The following is a 13,831-nucleotide window of genomic DNA, read 5'->3' as shown; positions in this document are numbered from 1 at the left end:
AGTGAATTCATGATAGCACGAATCATAGAAAAAAACCTTTCAGAAAACTTAAGAAGTCATCGTAATAGTCCCAAGTTAGGCAAAATGGACTTAACTAAAATTTTTATAATGGAAAGGAAGGTATATATGCTAGAACAACAACCAGTGGAACTTTGGAATTAAGCGATCTGAAAGGGGAATCAGAGGTGGCTCCAAGGTTTCCTTCTTGAGTACCTGGATGAAGTCTGCTAGAGGAATATTTCTCTGCTGTGCTGGAAACTGTAGTGTTAACCTTAGCCTCTACTTTTTTACCTGCACTGACCTTTACCAGGAGTCAGGTCTTTCCTTGCAGAATATGAGTTTTGTTGATTAAAATAATTTGAATGTTTTTTCCCCAGCTTCTTTTCACATCCCTTCTCCCTCCTTTATTCATTCACATCTAAGTGATATTTCATAAATTCTCTCAAGTAAAATGGGTCATCCATCCTGCCATTTGGATAGAACATCCTGAAAAAGAATATCTGTAAATGCCTTTGCTATCACGATGCTAAGAAGTACAAAGAAGGTAACCACAGCACAAGTGGAGAGCTCTCAGGAAGAAAACATTTTGAATGTGTTTGTGTGAGTTATTATGGGCAGACAATTAGTGCTGTGATTTATAATCCATCGTAACTGGGTTGTTAGAATCAGTGAAAAGACACATTAATATTTTCAGTTGTGTAACCACATATGTTTGAATGAATACATTGGTTATAATAATATATATATATATCATAATATATGTATCATATATGTGATATATACAGATAATATGTATTTGATAATTATATCATGTACAGATAATATTGATAATATATTATTTATACAACTTACTGGTTAGCTGTAAATATAATCATTGATTTTATCATTAACAGTTGTCTGGTACTCAAAATTTACAGTCGTCCAAATGTGATCATTAATAAAATATAGCCTTTACCTTCATTGAGTTTAATATAATAAGATACATAGGTAAGTAAACACAACATGATATTTTTTGAAGATGTTTCTTATGGTGTTATTTATCTTTTCTCAGGATTAAAGTACAGAAGAGGCCTAGATGGCAGTCCACGTGGTTATAAGGAAAAGGGTAGAAATTAAGCTAGAGAACTATATAGAACAATAAGAAAAGAGTTCATTTTAATTGTCATTCTACCCAAATCAGAATGAAAAGTTAGCGCTTTTTTTCCCTATAGGAGGAACAAGTGAAAGTGAACCTATACTAAGCCATACAGTCAGGAAGCACCTTCGGAAAACTCGACTTGAATTACTCCACAAAGAATATGAGGTAAATAATAATTAAAATGTTAAATGATGACAGCACTGAATTCAAGGTAAAACTGAGCTATCAGTCCCTGGACTTCTTAGAGTAAGCATCTAATGAAATCTTAGTTTAAATGCCAGTTTAAAAATATCTTATTTGATAAATTCTTTTTCTTTTTCCCTTTCCTATTTCAAATAGAGGAAAGGGAACACACAGAAACATTTCCTTTTTTTCTTGCTTTTAATTTTAAATTTGTCCTCAACAGAAACATTGTTTTGTAAGTTACTCTCTCAAGGGGTGGGAGATAAAGGAAACTCTCTTGTAAAAGTCAGTCTTCCAGCCGCCATGAGGCATTGTGAATGGTCTGGCAAACAGGAACTAGAACCATCATTCTGTTTTTGTTTCTACCTATAAATTCACTGCTAATTATAAGTCTGATCAGTTCTGGTGAAGAAAATATACTTATGTCAGCTGCCAGCAAAGAGATTTTTGGTGTGAGATATGCTATTTCCTAATTCTTTTTTTTTTTCCCCATGTAAAACAGTGGTTTTTTTTTTTTTTAATAAAAATTGTGTATATTTAAGGTGTATAACATGTTTTGATATACATATACATGGTGACGTGATTACATCAATCAAGCTAATTAACATAGCTGTCTCCTCACATAGTTACTTTGTGTGTGGGGTGAGAGTACCTGAAATCTACTCTCTTCGCAGATTTCCAGTATACAGTACAGTATTATTAACTGTAGTCATCATGTTATACAGTAAATCTCTAGACTATTTCTATCCTGTATAACTGCAACTTAGCACCCCTTGAACCAGCTCCCTATTTCTCCCACCTCTCCATTTCCTCCACCTTGCACGCTTGGTAACCACTGTTTAACTCTGCTTCTATGTGTTTGACTCTTTTAGATTCCACATATATGTGAGATCATGCAGTGGTTTTCTTCCTGTGAAGGTGATTTGACATGGTGATGGAATTTTTTCTAAATTAGCTTCATGTTAATGGAATACATATACTTTTGAATAAACATTAAGCCCAGTTGTCATTTTATATCGACTAAATGAGGGATATTATTGCTCTCTTCCTTCGACACAAAATATCTTTAAGTTATACTATGTAAATGGAAACGACTTCAGCTGCTTCAAAAAATTTTTGAAATAAAGTGGGACATAAATAAATGACTGAATAAATGTTCATTCATATATGTTTTCCTGTTTATATTTGTTTATTCATTAACATATTAATTCAAACAAGTAAAGCGATTTTCTCATTTTATAATGCCATTTAACTTGAAATGTATTGTAATGTAAAATAGTAAATAGCACTATCTGTGTTAGCTCTGAAACGTATTCTTATTTACTTAATATTTATCACACTTAGATACTAATCAAATTAATCCTTTAGAAGATCACTGGCATATTGAAGTTTATTTTCTAACAACAGAATTTCTGACAATCTTAGTTTAAGATGAAATATCCATTATAGATGAATAAATTGTATCACAGAAAAGAGTTCTAGCCCCAAATGTTTAGTTACTGGATTTAAGGTAGCAAGCAGTTCCACATGGGGAAAACTAATACTTGAAATAGTCTTAGCAGTAATTAAAGATCCAGAATGTAGAAGAGTTAAAAATTAACTACAGGTACTATTCTGAAGTGGAAAGTGAAAGGACATGGTATATGGTTTTACTCCTACTTCAAATATAGAAGCAAAAATATAGACATCAAACAAAACTATAAATCTTGATCAAAACTGTATTTTTAAATTCCCCTCAGTAAAGCAATTAAACATGCCTCAGAATTTTCTTCTGAGGAATCTACTGCCTTGTTGAATTCATGTGCCTTTTCGTGTTTTCTGGATATCTAAAATAGAATCAAAGATTCGACGTTTAAATTTTTTTAAATCACAAACTATCATTGAATTAAAATAAAAGCAATGGAAATGCCTATTTTTATCAGAGTCAAAGTACATTTTGAGAATTTCAACTATATGTGACTTTCTGTCTGCAAAGCTATTCTGACTCATAAAGAATCTATGTATCTACAGAATTTTGAGTATAAAATTTAAAAGCACATTGGCCTCACTGTAGCATATGTATGTGTTTAGTGTCTCTGTCTACCTGATGGCTATGCAATGGTTTTTCAGGATGAAATAGATTGTCTACAGAAAGAGGTAGAAGAGCTTAAGAGTAAAAATCTCAGCTTGGAGTCACAGATCAAGAGTATTCTGGATCCTTTAACCTTGATGCAGGGCAACCAAAATGAAGACAAACATCCAGTTGCTGATAATCCAAGTAAAATTGACCCAGAAACTGTAGCAGAGTGGAAGAAAAAACTTAGAACAGCTAATGAAATCTATGAAAAAGTGAAAGATGATGTGGAAAAGTTGAAGGAGGTAAGTTGTGGTTGTTTTTAAAATTCTGTAGTATTTTAAGTACCTTCAAAAGTATAAGTCACCATATTATTTTGAGTCATCATTAGATGATTTGGGGGGAAAGGACAGAAATCCCTGGATGAGCATTTATAAGGAACTGGAAAACTTTTTCTCCTTAAATGTTATTAGCTGCCAAGAAGTATCAGGTGGTTCCATTTGTGACTATAATTAGAGACTCTGTAGTGCCTCTATATGAGCTTGCATCTTCTTGTGGAAGAGTGACATCAATTTAAAGGATGTATTTCTATTCCTCTCGTTGTGGTTTGGCTGAATTTTGTTTTTTAAGCTTATGTTAGTGACTGCCCTGTATGCATAAAGACAAACACCTGTCCATTTCCCTACCTATAAAATGAAAGGTTTAGACCATATCTTTTCTAGCACTACCATTCTCTGATTTTTTAAATATTGTAAATAGTTAAAGATTTAATGACTAATTCCAAGAGAGCTGTGAGTAGCTGCTTTAGACTACTCCATGCAAAAGAAAATTTGCCTTATGAGGCAGGTTCATTTTTTCCAATTATTCTTCCATCCATACAACAAGATAAAGAAAGCATAGGTGAAAAGGGCAAACCTCTAGGATTTTCCAGTCTAGGAAAGGAGATGAGATCCATGCTGTCAGCACTAGAGGTAATAAGTGCTGTAGAGCTTTGCTGGCCAAAGGGACTAGCCTTTAGCTTGGCTTCAAGTTTATCCACAGTGGAGTCTTGTGCTGAATAGAGATGGTTTTGTGGTATCCAGGTCCACAACCACCCATTCAGCCCATCTGCATTCTCTTAAAATACTGTTACTGTGCTGAATTACTAAATCCTGCCTCCTGAAATCATTAATGCTCCATATGATATTTTAAAGATGTGCTACCACATACTGATCTTCAGTGAGGTTAAGTAGCAGAGAAGCATCTGCAACTTAGTGTGAATACTAAGTCAAATTGCATACCCACGTGTAAAATAAATGCCATTTAGGCTCAGAAAAGGCCAAGATGAGACAAAGAAGGGAACTTAGTGCTTTTAGAGAATAAAGAAACTACAGACATAATTACACCGAGTTTGTTACAAGTTTAGGGGAAGTGTGTAATTTCTTTGGTTTTCGGTAGCCAACATTAACATTTTGTTTAAGAAGAGAAGAGGACATGAAAAGGAAATACAGCTGGGAAGTCACAGTATTTATCAATCAGCCATGTCCCCTTTAACTTTTCTTCTTCCTGAATGATCACTAAGTTCTATAGGGTCTCTTTTATAGTTATTGAATTGCATTTAAAGTTTTGGCAATAAATGTTTCTTAGAGCATGAAGATGTGTATGAAAACTTTACTCTGGGCTTATAAGAGTGGTATAGGGAAAAAAAAAAAAGAGTGGTATATGAGATGTATGTAAAAGAGAACTACATAAAATACAGTTTTTCTTTGTTTTTTTAAAGGTCACATGTTAAATTCAATACCCAGAGCTACCCTGAGACCTCACAATTATCTGGGATATTTAATAAGCCCATTTTGGTTGCCCAGTGAAGGTATTAGGTAGAATTAGGCAATAAGCTGGGACATAAATAAATTTAAAAACATGGACTGCAGAGGCAAAAACTTGAATGTAAAGTACAAAATAATAACATAGTGTAAATCAAATATAGGAGTACTAAACATTCAGAATAAAGGACTACCTAGAACGAGTGAAATGGACTTTTTTTCTTTTTTTTTTTGAATTTTTGAATTTTATCTTATTAATTTTTTTATACAGCAGGTTCTTATTAGTCATCCATTTTATACACATCAGTGTATACATGTCAATCCCAATCACCCAGTTCATCACACCCCCACCACCACCCCCCACCACTTTCCCCCCTTGGTGTCCATACGTTTGTTCTCTACATCTGTGTCTCAATTCCTGCCCTGCAAACCGGTTCATCTGTACCATTTTTCTAGGTTCCACATATATGTGTTAATGTACGATATTTGTTTTTCTCTTTCTGACTTACTTCACTCTGCATGACAGTCTCTAGATCCCTCCACGTCTCTACAAATGACCCAATTTCGTTCCTTTTTATGGCTGAGTAATATTCCATTGTATATATATACCACATCTTCTTTATCCATTCGTCTTGTCGATGGGCATTTAGGTTGCTTCCATGACCTGGCTATTGTAAATAGTGCTGCAATGAACATTGGGGTGCATGTGTCCTTTTGAATTATGGTTTTCTCTGGGTATATGCCCAGTAGTGGGATTGCTGGGTCATATGGTAATTCTATTTTTAGATTTTTAAGGAACCTCTGTACTGTTCTTCATAGTGGCTGTATCAATTTACATTCCCACCAACAGTGCAAGAGGGTTCCCTTTTCTCCACACCCTCTCCAGCATTTGTTGTTTGTAGATTTCTGATGATGCCCATTCTAACTGGTGTGAGGTGATACCTCATTGTAGTTTTGATTTGCATTTCTTGAATAATTAGTGATGTTGAGCAGCTTTTCATGTGCCTCTTGGCCATCTCTATGTCTTCTTTGGAGAAATGTCTATTTAGGTCTTTGGTCCATTTTTGGATTGGGTTGTTTGTTTCTTTAATATTGAGCTGCATGAGCTGTTTATATATTTTGGAGATTCATCCTTTGTCCGTTGATTCGTGTGCAAATATTTTCTTCCATTTTAAGGGTTGTCTTTTTGTCCTGTTTATGGTTTCCTTTGCTGTGCAAAAGCTTTTAAGTTTCATTAGGTCCCATTTGTTTACTTTTGTTTTTATTTCCATTACTCTAGGAGGTGGATCAAAAAAGATCTTGCTGTGATTTATGTGAAAGAGTGTTCTTCCTATGTTTTCCTCTAAAAGTTTTATAGTGTCCGGTCTTACATTTAGGTCTGAATCCATTTTGAGTTTATTAATGTGTATGGTGTTAGTGACTGTTCTAATTTCATTCTTTTACATGTAGCTGTCCAGTTTTCCCAGCACCACTTATTGAAGAGACTGCCTTTTCTCCATTGTACATCCTTGCCTCCTTTGTCATAGATTAGTTGACCATAGGTGCCTGGGTTTATCTCTGGCATTTCTATCTTGTTCCATTGATCTGTATTTCTGTTTTTGTGCCAGTACCGTATTGTCTTGATTACTGTAGCGTTGTAGTATAGTCTGAAGTCAAGGAGTCTGATTCCTCCAGCTCCATTTTTTTGCCTCAAGACTGCTTTGGCTATTCGGGGTCTTTTGTGTCTCCATACAAATTTTAAGATCTTTTGTTCTACTTCCGTAAAAAATGCCATTGGTAATTTGATAGGGATTGCATTGAATCTGTAGGTTGCTTTGGATAGTATAGTCATTTTCACAGTATTGATTCTTCCAATGCAAGAACATGGTATATCTCTCCATCTGTTGGTATCATCTTTAATTTCTTTCATCAGTGTCTTATAGTTTTCTGCATACAGGTCTTTTGTCTCCCTAGGTAGGTTTATTCCTAGGTATTTTATTCTTTTTGTTGCAGTGGTAAATGAGAGTGTTTCCTTAATTTCTCTTTCACATTTTTCATCATTAGTGTATAGGAATGCAAGAGATTTCTCTGCATTAACTTTGTGTCCTGCTACTTTACCAAATTCATTGATTAGTTCTAGTAGTTTTCTGGTGACATATTTAGGATTCTCTATGTATAGTATTATGTCACCTGCAAACAGTGACAGTTTTACTTCTTTTCCAATTTGTATTCCTTTTATTTCTTTTTCTTCTCTGATTGCCGTGGCTAGGACTTCCAAAGCTATGTTGAATAATAGTGGTGAGAGTGGACATCCTTGTCTTGTTCCTGATCTTAGAGGAAATGCTTTCAGTTTTTCACCATTGAGAATGGTGTTTGCTGTGGTTTTGTCGTGTGTGGCCTTTATTATGTTGAGGTAGGTTCCCTCTATGGCCACTTTCTGGAGGGTTTTTATCATAAATGGGTGTTGAATTTTGTCAAAAGCTTTTTCTGCATCTATTGAGATGATCATATGGTTTTTATTCTTCAGTTTGTTAATATGGTGTGTCACATTGATTGATTTCTGTATATTGAAGAATCCTTGCATCCCTGGGATAAATCCCACTTGATCATGGTGTATGATCCTTTTAATGTGTTGCTGGATTCTGTTTGCTAGTATTTTGTTGAGGATTTTTGCATCTATATTCATCAGTGATATTGGTTTGTAATTTTCTCTTTTTGTAGTATCTTTGTCTGGTTTTGGTATCAGGGTGATGGTGGCCTCATAGAATGAGTTAGGGAGTGTTCCTTCCTCTGCAATTTTTTGGAAGAGTTTGAGAAGGATGGGTGTTAGCTCTTCTCTAAATGTTTGATAGAATTCACCTGTGAAGGCATCTGGTCCTGGACTTTTGTTTGTTGGAAGATTTTTAATCACAGTTTCAATTTCATTACTTGTGATTGGTCTGTTCATATTTTCTATTTCTTCCTGGTTCAGGCTTGGAAGGTTATACCTTTCTAAGAATTTGTCCATTTCCTCCAGGTTGTCCATTTTATTGGCATAGAGTTACTTGTAGTAGTCTCTTAGGATGCTTTGTATTCCTGCGGTGTCTGTTGTAACTTCTCCTTTTTCATTTCTAATTTTATTGATTTGAGTCCTCTCCCTCTTTCTCTTGATGAGTCTGGCTAATGGTTTATCAATTTTGTTTATCTTCTCAAAGAACCAGCTTTTAGTTGTATTGATCCTTGCTATTGTTTTCTTTGTTTCTATTTCATTTATTTCTGCTCTGATCTTTAGGATTTCTTTCCTTCTGCTAACTCTGGGTTTTGTTTGTTCTTCTTGCTCTAGTTCCTTTAATTGTAAGGTTAGATTGTTTATTTGAGATTTTTCTTGTTTCTTGAGGTAGGCTTGTATAGCTATAAACTTCCCTCTTAGAACTGCTTTTGCCACATCCCATAGGTTTTGGATTGTCGTGTTTTCATTGTCATTTGTCTCTAGGTATTTTTTGATTTCCTCTTTGATTTCTTCAGTGATCTCTTGGTTATTTAGTAGCATATTGTTTAGCCTCCATGTGTTTGTGTTTTTTACGTTTTTTTCCCTGTAATTCATTTCTAATCTCATAGCGTTGTGGTCAGAAAAGATGCTTGATATGATTTCAGTTTTCTTAAATTTACTGAGGTTTGATTTGTGACCCAAGATGTGATCTATCCTGGAGAATGTTCCACGTGCACTTGAGAAGAAAGTGTAATCTGCTGTTTTTGGATGGAATGTCCTCTAAATATCAATTAAATCTATCTGGTCTGTTGTGTCATTTAAAGCTTGTGTATCCTTATTAATTTTCTGTTTGGATGATCTGTCCATTGGTGTAAGTGAGGTGTTTAAGTCCCCCACTATTACTGTGTTACTGTCGATTTCCTCTTTTATAGCTGTTAACATTTGCCTTATGTATTGAGGTGCTCCTCTGTTGGGTGCATATATATTTATAATTGTTATATCTTCTTCTTGGATTGATCCCTTGATCATTATGTAGTGTCCTTCCTTGTCTCTTGTAACATTCTTTATTTTAAAGTCTATTTTATCTGATATGAGTATTGCTACTCCAGCTTTCTTTTGATTTCCATTTGCTTGGCATATCTTTTTCCATCCCCTCCCTTTCAGTCTGTATGTGTCCCTAGGTCTGAAGTGGGTCTCTTGTAGACAGCATATATATGGGTCTTGTTTTGGTATCCATTCAGCAAGCCTGTATCTTTTGGTTGGGGCATTTAATCCATTCACGTTTAAGGTAATTATCGATATGTATGTTCCTATTATCATTTTCTTAGTTGTTTTGGGTTTGTTTTTGTAGGTCCTTATCTTCTCTTGTGTTTCCCACTTAGAGAAGTTCCGTTCGCATTTGTTGTAGAGCTGGTTTGGTGGTTCTGAATTCTCTTAGCTTTTGCTTGTCTGTAAAGCTTTTGATTTCTCCATCGAATCTGAATGAGATCCTTGCTGGGTAGAGTAATCTTGGTTGTAGGTTCTTCCCTTTCATCACTTTAAGTATATCATGCCACTCCCTTCTGGTTTGTAGAGTTTCTGCTGAGAAATCAGCTGTTAACCTTATGGATGAGTTCCCTTGTATGTTATTTGTCGTTTTTCCCTTGCTGCTTTCAATAATTTTTCTTTGTCTTTAGTTTTTGCCAATTTGATTACTATGTGTCTCGGCTTGTTTCTCCTTGGGTTTATCCTGTATGGGACTCTCTGCGCTTCCTGGACTTGGGTGGCTATTTCGTTTCCCATGTTAGGGAAGTTTTCGACTATAATCTTTTCAAATATTTTCTCTGGTCCTTTCTCTCTCTCTTCTCCTTCTGGGACCCCTATAATTGGAATGTTGTTGCATTTAATGTTGTCCCAGAGGTCTGTTAGGCTGTCTTCATTTCTTTCCATTCTTTTTTCTTTATTCTGTTCCGCAGCAGTGAATTCCACCATTCTGTCTTCCAGGTCACTTATCCGTTCTTCTGCCTTAGTTATTCTGCTATTGATTCCTTCTAGTGTATTTTTCATTTCAGTTATTGTATTGTTCATCTCTGTTTGTTTGTTCTTTAATTCTTCTAAGTCTTCGTTAAACATTTCTTGCATCTTCTCGATCTTTGCCTCTATTCTTTTTCTGAGGTCCTGGATCATCTTCACTATCATTATTCTGAATTCTTTTTCTGGAAGGTTGCCTATCTCCACTTCATTTAGTTGTTTTTCTGGGGTTTTATCTTGTTCCTGCATCTGGTACATAGCCCTCTGCCTTTTCATCTTGTCTACCTTTCTGTGAATGTGCTTTTTGTTCATAGGCTGCAGGATTATAGTTCCTCTTGCTTCTGCTGTCTGCCCTCTGGTGGATGAGTCTATCTAAGAGTCTTGTGCATGTTTCCTGATGGGAAGGACTGGTGGTGGGTAGAGTTGGCTGTTGCTCTGGTGGGCAGAGCTCATAAAACTTTAATCCGCTTGTCTGCTGATGGGTGTGGCTGAGTCCCCTCCCTGTTGGTTGTTTTGCCTGAGGCGACCCAGCACTGGAGCCTACCTGGGCTGTTTGGTAGGGCTAATGGCGGACTCTGGGAGGGCTCACGCCAAGGAGTACTCCCCGGAACTTCTGCTGCCAGTGTCCTTGTCCTCACGGTGAGCCCCAGCTACCCCCCGCCTCTGCAGGAGACCCTCCAACACTAGCAGGTAGGTCTGGTTCAGTCTCCTATGGGGTCACTGCTCCTTCCCCTGGGTCCTGATGCACACACTACTTTGTGTGTGCCCTCCAGGAGTGGAGTCTCTGCTTCCCCCAGTCCTGTCGAAGTCCTGCAGTCAAATCCCACTAGCCTTCAAAGTCTGATTCTCTAGGAATTTCTCTTCCTGTTGCTGGACCCCCAGGTTCGGAAGCCTGACGTGGGGCTCAGAACCTTCACTCCAGTGGGTGGACTTATGTGGTATAAGTGTTCTCCAGTTTGTGAGTCACCCACCCAGCAGTTATGGGATTTGATTTTACTGGGATTGCGCCCCTCCTACCATCTCATTGTGGCTTCTCCTTTGTCTTTGGATGTGGGGTATCTTTTTTGGTGAGTTCCAGTGTCTTCCTGTCAATGATTGTTCAGCAGTTAGTTGTAATTCCAGTGTTCTCGCAAAAGGGAGTGAGAGCATGTCCTTCTACTCCGCCATCTTGAACCAGTGCTGGACTTTTTTTCTAATGTTTCCAGGGCTAAGTGAGTTTTGAACAATTATGAAGCCAGTGTTGAGAAAGCAAAATATAATAGTTAGCTGAAGTCTTCATTACTCTTTTAGGTTCAACAAATAGGCAGAACTCTCCCCTTTGTAACTTTACCCACCTGATTCTCCTGAACTTGAAACTGTCTCTAATAGTTGAGGAACTAGCCAGCCCATAAAGAGAATCTTAGAGAGCCACAGGACTGGTGAGAGACCTTGACAGAGGGGATGGGGAAAAGAAATCAAATGAGGTTCTAATTTAAGCCTGTCATTCATCATCAAAAAGCATTCACTAAGTGCCTCCTCTTATGAGGGCCTAATTCATTGTTTGTGTGTATGAGGAAGTAAATTACTTTTCCTGTGTCTTCAGAGGGGCAGTAATGGTATTTATCAGTCACTTAAAGAATTAACCCTCCACAATCCTGGTTGGTTTGCACCCATGAAGATAAGCAGGTGCTCAGAGCTCAAAAGGAACCTAGATGAGTCTAAGTGAGAGAGTTAGGCTTGTTGCCCAGAAGAGTGTCCTCTGTCCTGCTTCTCTTGTCATCCTCTTAGGGCATTTGCCTGTTGATGGGCAAATAATATAGTCAAAAGTTCTAGAAATTATTGGTCAGATTTTTAAAATCTGTTTTCAAGTTTTCTTGGTTTAAACCTGTTTGTTGACAAATGTTCTTGTGACCCCTTCACTTTGAATGTTAGTGTTCTAGTCAGACAATGAATTTCTCTTGCCAGGTTGGTAAGATTGGTTCCTAGTCTAGGTAGTCTTAATTTTTGTTGGAATTGAAAAACACAATGACTAGGGGGTTTAAATGAAGTAGCTTTTAAGAAGACTACAATAGACACACTACTTTTTGGGCTGTCAAGATTCAGTATTGAGCTTCTAGATTTTTTAGCAATTAATGTTTTGTCAGGCAGTTTTTAGGTATCATAGAACTCAAAAAAGAAAATCATACTTGGGATTTTTTTTTTTAAATCAAAAGAGAATCTGTAGAATTTATTGGAAAACATTGATTCAATTCTAAGAGTCCCAGAAGTTGTGAGCCAGAGCATTTGAGAAAGCCATTTTGAAGAAAGCAAGCTATGTTATCACTAAAAACTATTTTTAAATAGCAACCAAAACTCAATCTCATAGCTCAAGATTCTTAGCATTAGTTTTGTGAATAATTGCATGTGGTATAATGTTATCATGCTTAGAGTATTCAGTTATGTGAAAAAGGAAAAGAAAAAAACATATTTGCCATTAGTTTAGTCCCTTAATGACTCTAAGCTGACTAACATAGTTCCGTTTATTTCCCTGGATAGGGGATTTGCAGAGTGCTTGGGGAATATGGATTAAAAATGCTTGGTTGTGTTCACAGTTTCACAAGTCATTCTCAACGGTGATTTTAAGTTTCTGAAGACATGTTCTAGTATTCAGTTTTCTGATATTGTTGCTCTAAAAAATACAGATGGCTCATGTCATTATTTTTACAAGGCACTTTTGTTTTAACTTGTGCTTAATTATTTTCAACACTTTTTTTTTTTCTAAGGCAAATAAAAAATTGAAATTGGAAAATGGTGGCCTGGTGAGGGAGAATTTACGACTGAAAGCTGAAGTTGATAACAGATCACCCCAGAAGTATGTATTTTGCTAACAGAGCAATGTTTCAGGTTATGTCAATGTTTTAGAATAAGCTGCTGTTATAGTTTGTGTTTTTCATTTGACTCTTTTCATTGAAGCATGTAAGTTTAAATAGAATGTCTTACCTCTAAACATCAAGTGTATACTTATGTTACTGGTAAAATCTTAGTCTCAGTTAAGGCTAGTGTTGAAGAAAAGATTTCCCTCTTATCCTTTTTCCTTATCTGATTAGCAAGAGGATTGTTTTATGTGACCTAAGATAGGTGAGCCTTCACTTGGTTTTACATGTAACTGTTTAGTGCTCCTAACAAAGAGTAGGGAGAGTAACATAATGCCCTTTAGACGTTTTCTGAAATAATCATAGTTAAAATTCATATAGTGCTTTCTCTTTGCCAGGTACAACAACCTGTGATGTAGAACTATTATTATTCTCCATTTACAGATGATGAAATGGAGGCATAGAGATCAAATTAATTTTTCTAAATCTGCACTGCTAGTAAGTGGTGGAAATAGGATTTGAACCAATGTAGTCCAGCCCCGGAATCTGTGTTCTGTTACATTACATTGAAAACTATTACACTACCCATTACACTAAAAAGCCTATCTGAAATAGAATTTTAAGGCATCATTTGTTGAATTTTGGACTGATTTGAACTATACAATTAAATGAATTCATTCTTTTATGATGGGATAGTTTTCACTCAGTTCCAGAAGGTAAGCAGTTGGAACTATTGACCCACTTAACAGTTAGTTTAAAATGATAAGAAACCATTGAGAGTTAAGACTTGAAGATTGAGAAAAGATGGGAGACAGTGCTTAAGGTTGTTATTCTTCTAGGAAAAAAAATGACAAGTGAAAAGAGAAT

At 36.1% G+C, this 13,831-nt stretch overlaps 1 protein-coding gene across 2 annotated transcripts in view; it reads left to right on the top strand.

Moving 5' to 3' along the window:
- Positions 1–13,831, top strand: part of OBI1 (ORC ubiquitin ligase 1) — a 44,695-nt gene that overhangs the window by 10,792 nt on the left and 20,072 nt on the right. The window contains exons 1-4 of one of the 2 annotated variants that reach the window (XM_068526920.1): positions 1,220–1,303; positions 2,194–2,252; positions 3,431–3,679; positions 12,875–12,963. In XM_068526920.1, the coding sequence (XP_068383021.1) occupies positions 2,250–2,252; positions 3,431–3,679; positions 12,875–12,963 (341 nt within the window). In that variant the 5' untranslated portion in view covers positions 1,220–1,303; positions 2,194–2,249. Of the gene's footprint in view, positions 1–1,211; positions 1,304–2,193; positions 2,253–3,430; positions 3,680–12,874; positions 12,964–13,831 lie in introns of those variants that run through there. The other variant, XM_068526919.1, reaches the window with a different exon arrangement.

The sequence above is a fragment of the Eschrichtius robustus genome, chromosome 18, assembly GCF_028021215.1.
Source record: "Eschrichtius robustus isolate mEscRob2 chromosome 18, mEscRob2.pri, whole genome shotgun sequence".
NCBI lineage: Eukaryota > Metazoa > Chordata > Mammalia > Artiodactyla > Eschrichtiidae > Eschrichtius > Eschrichtius robustus.
The sequence above is the reverse complement of the archived record's forward strand: the minus strand, read 5'-3'. Positions and strand labels throughout refer to the sequence as shown.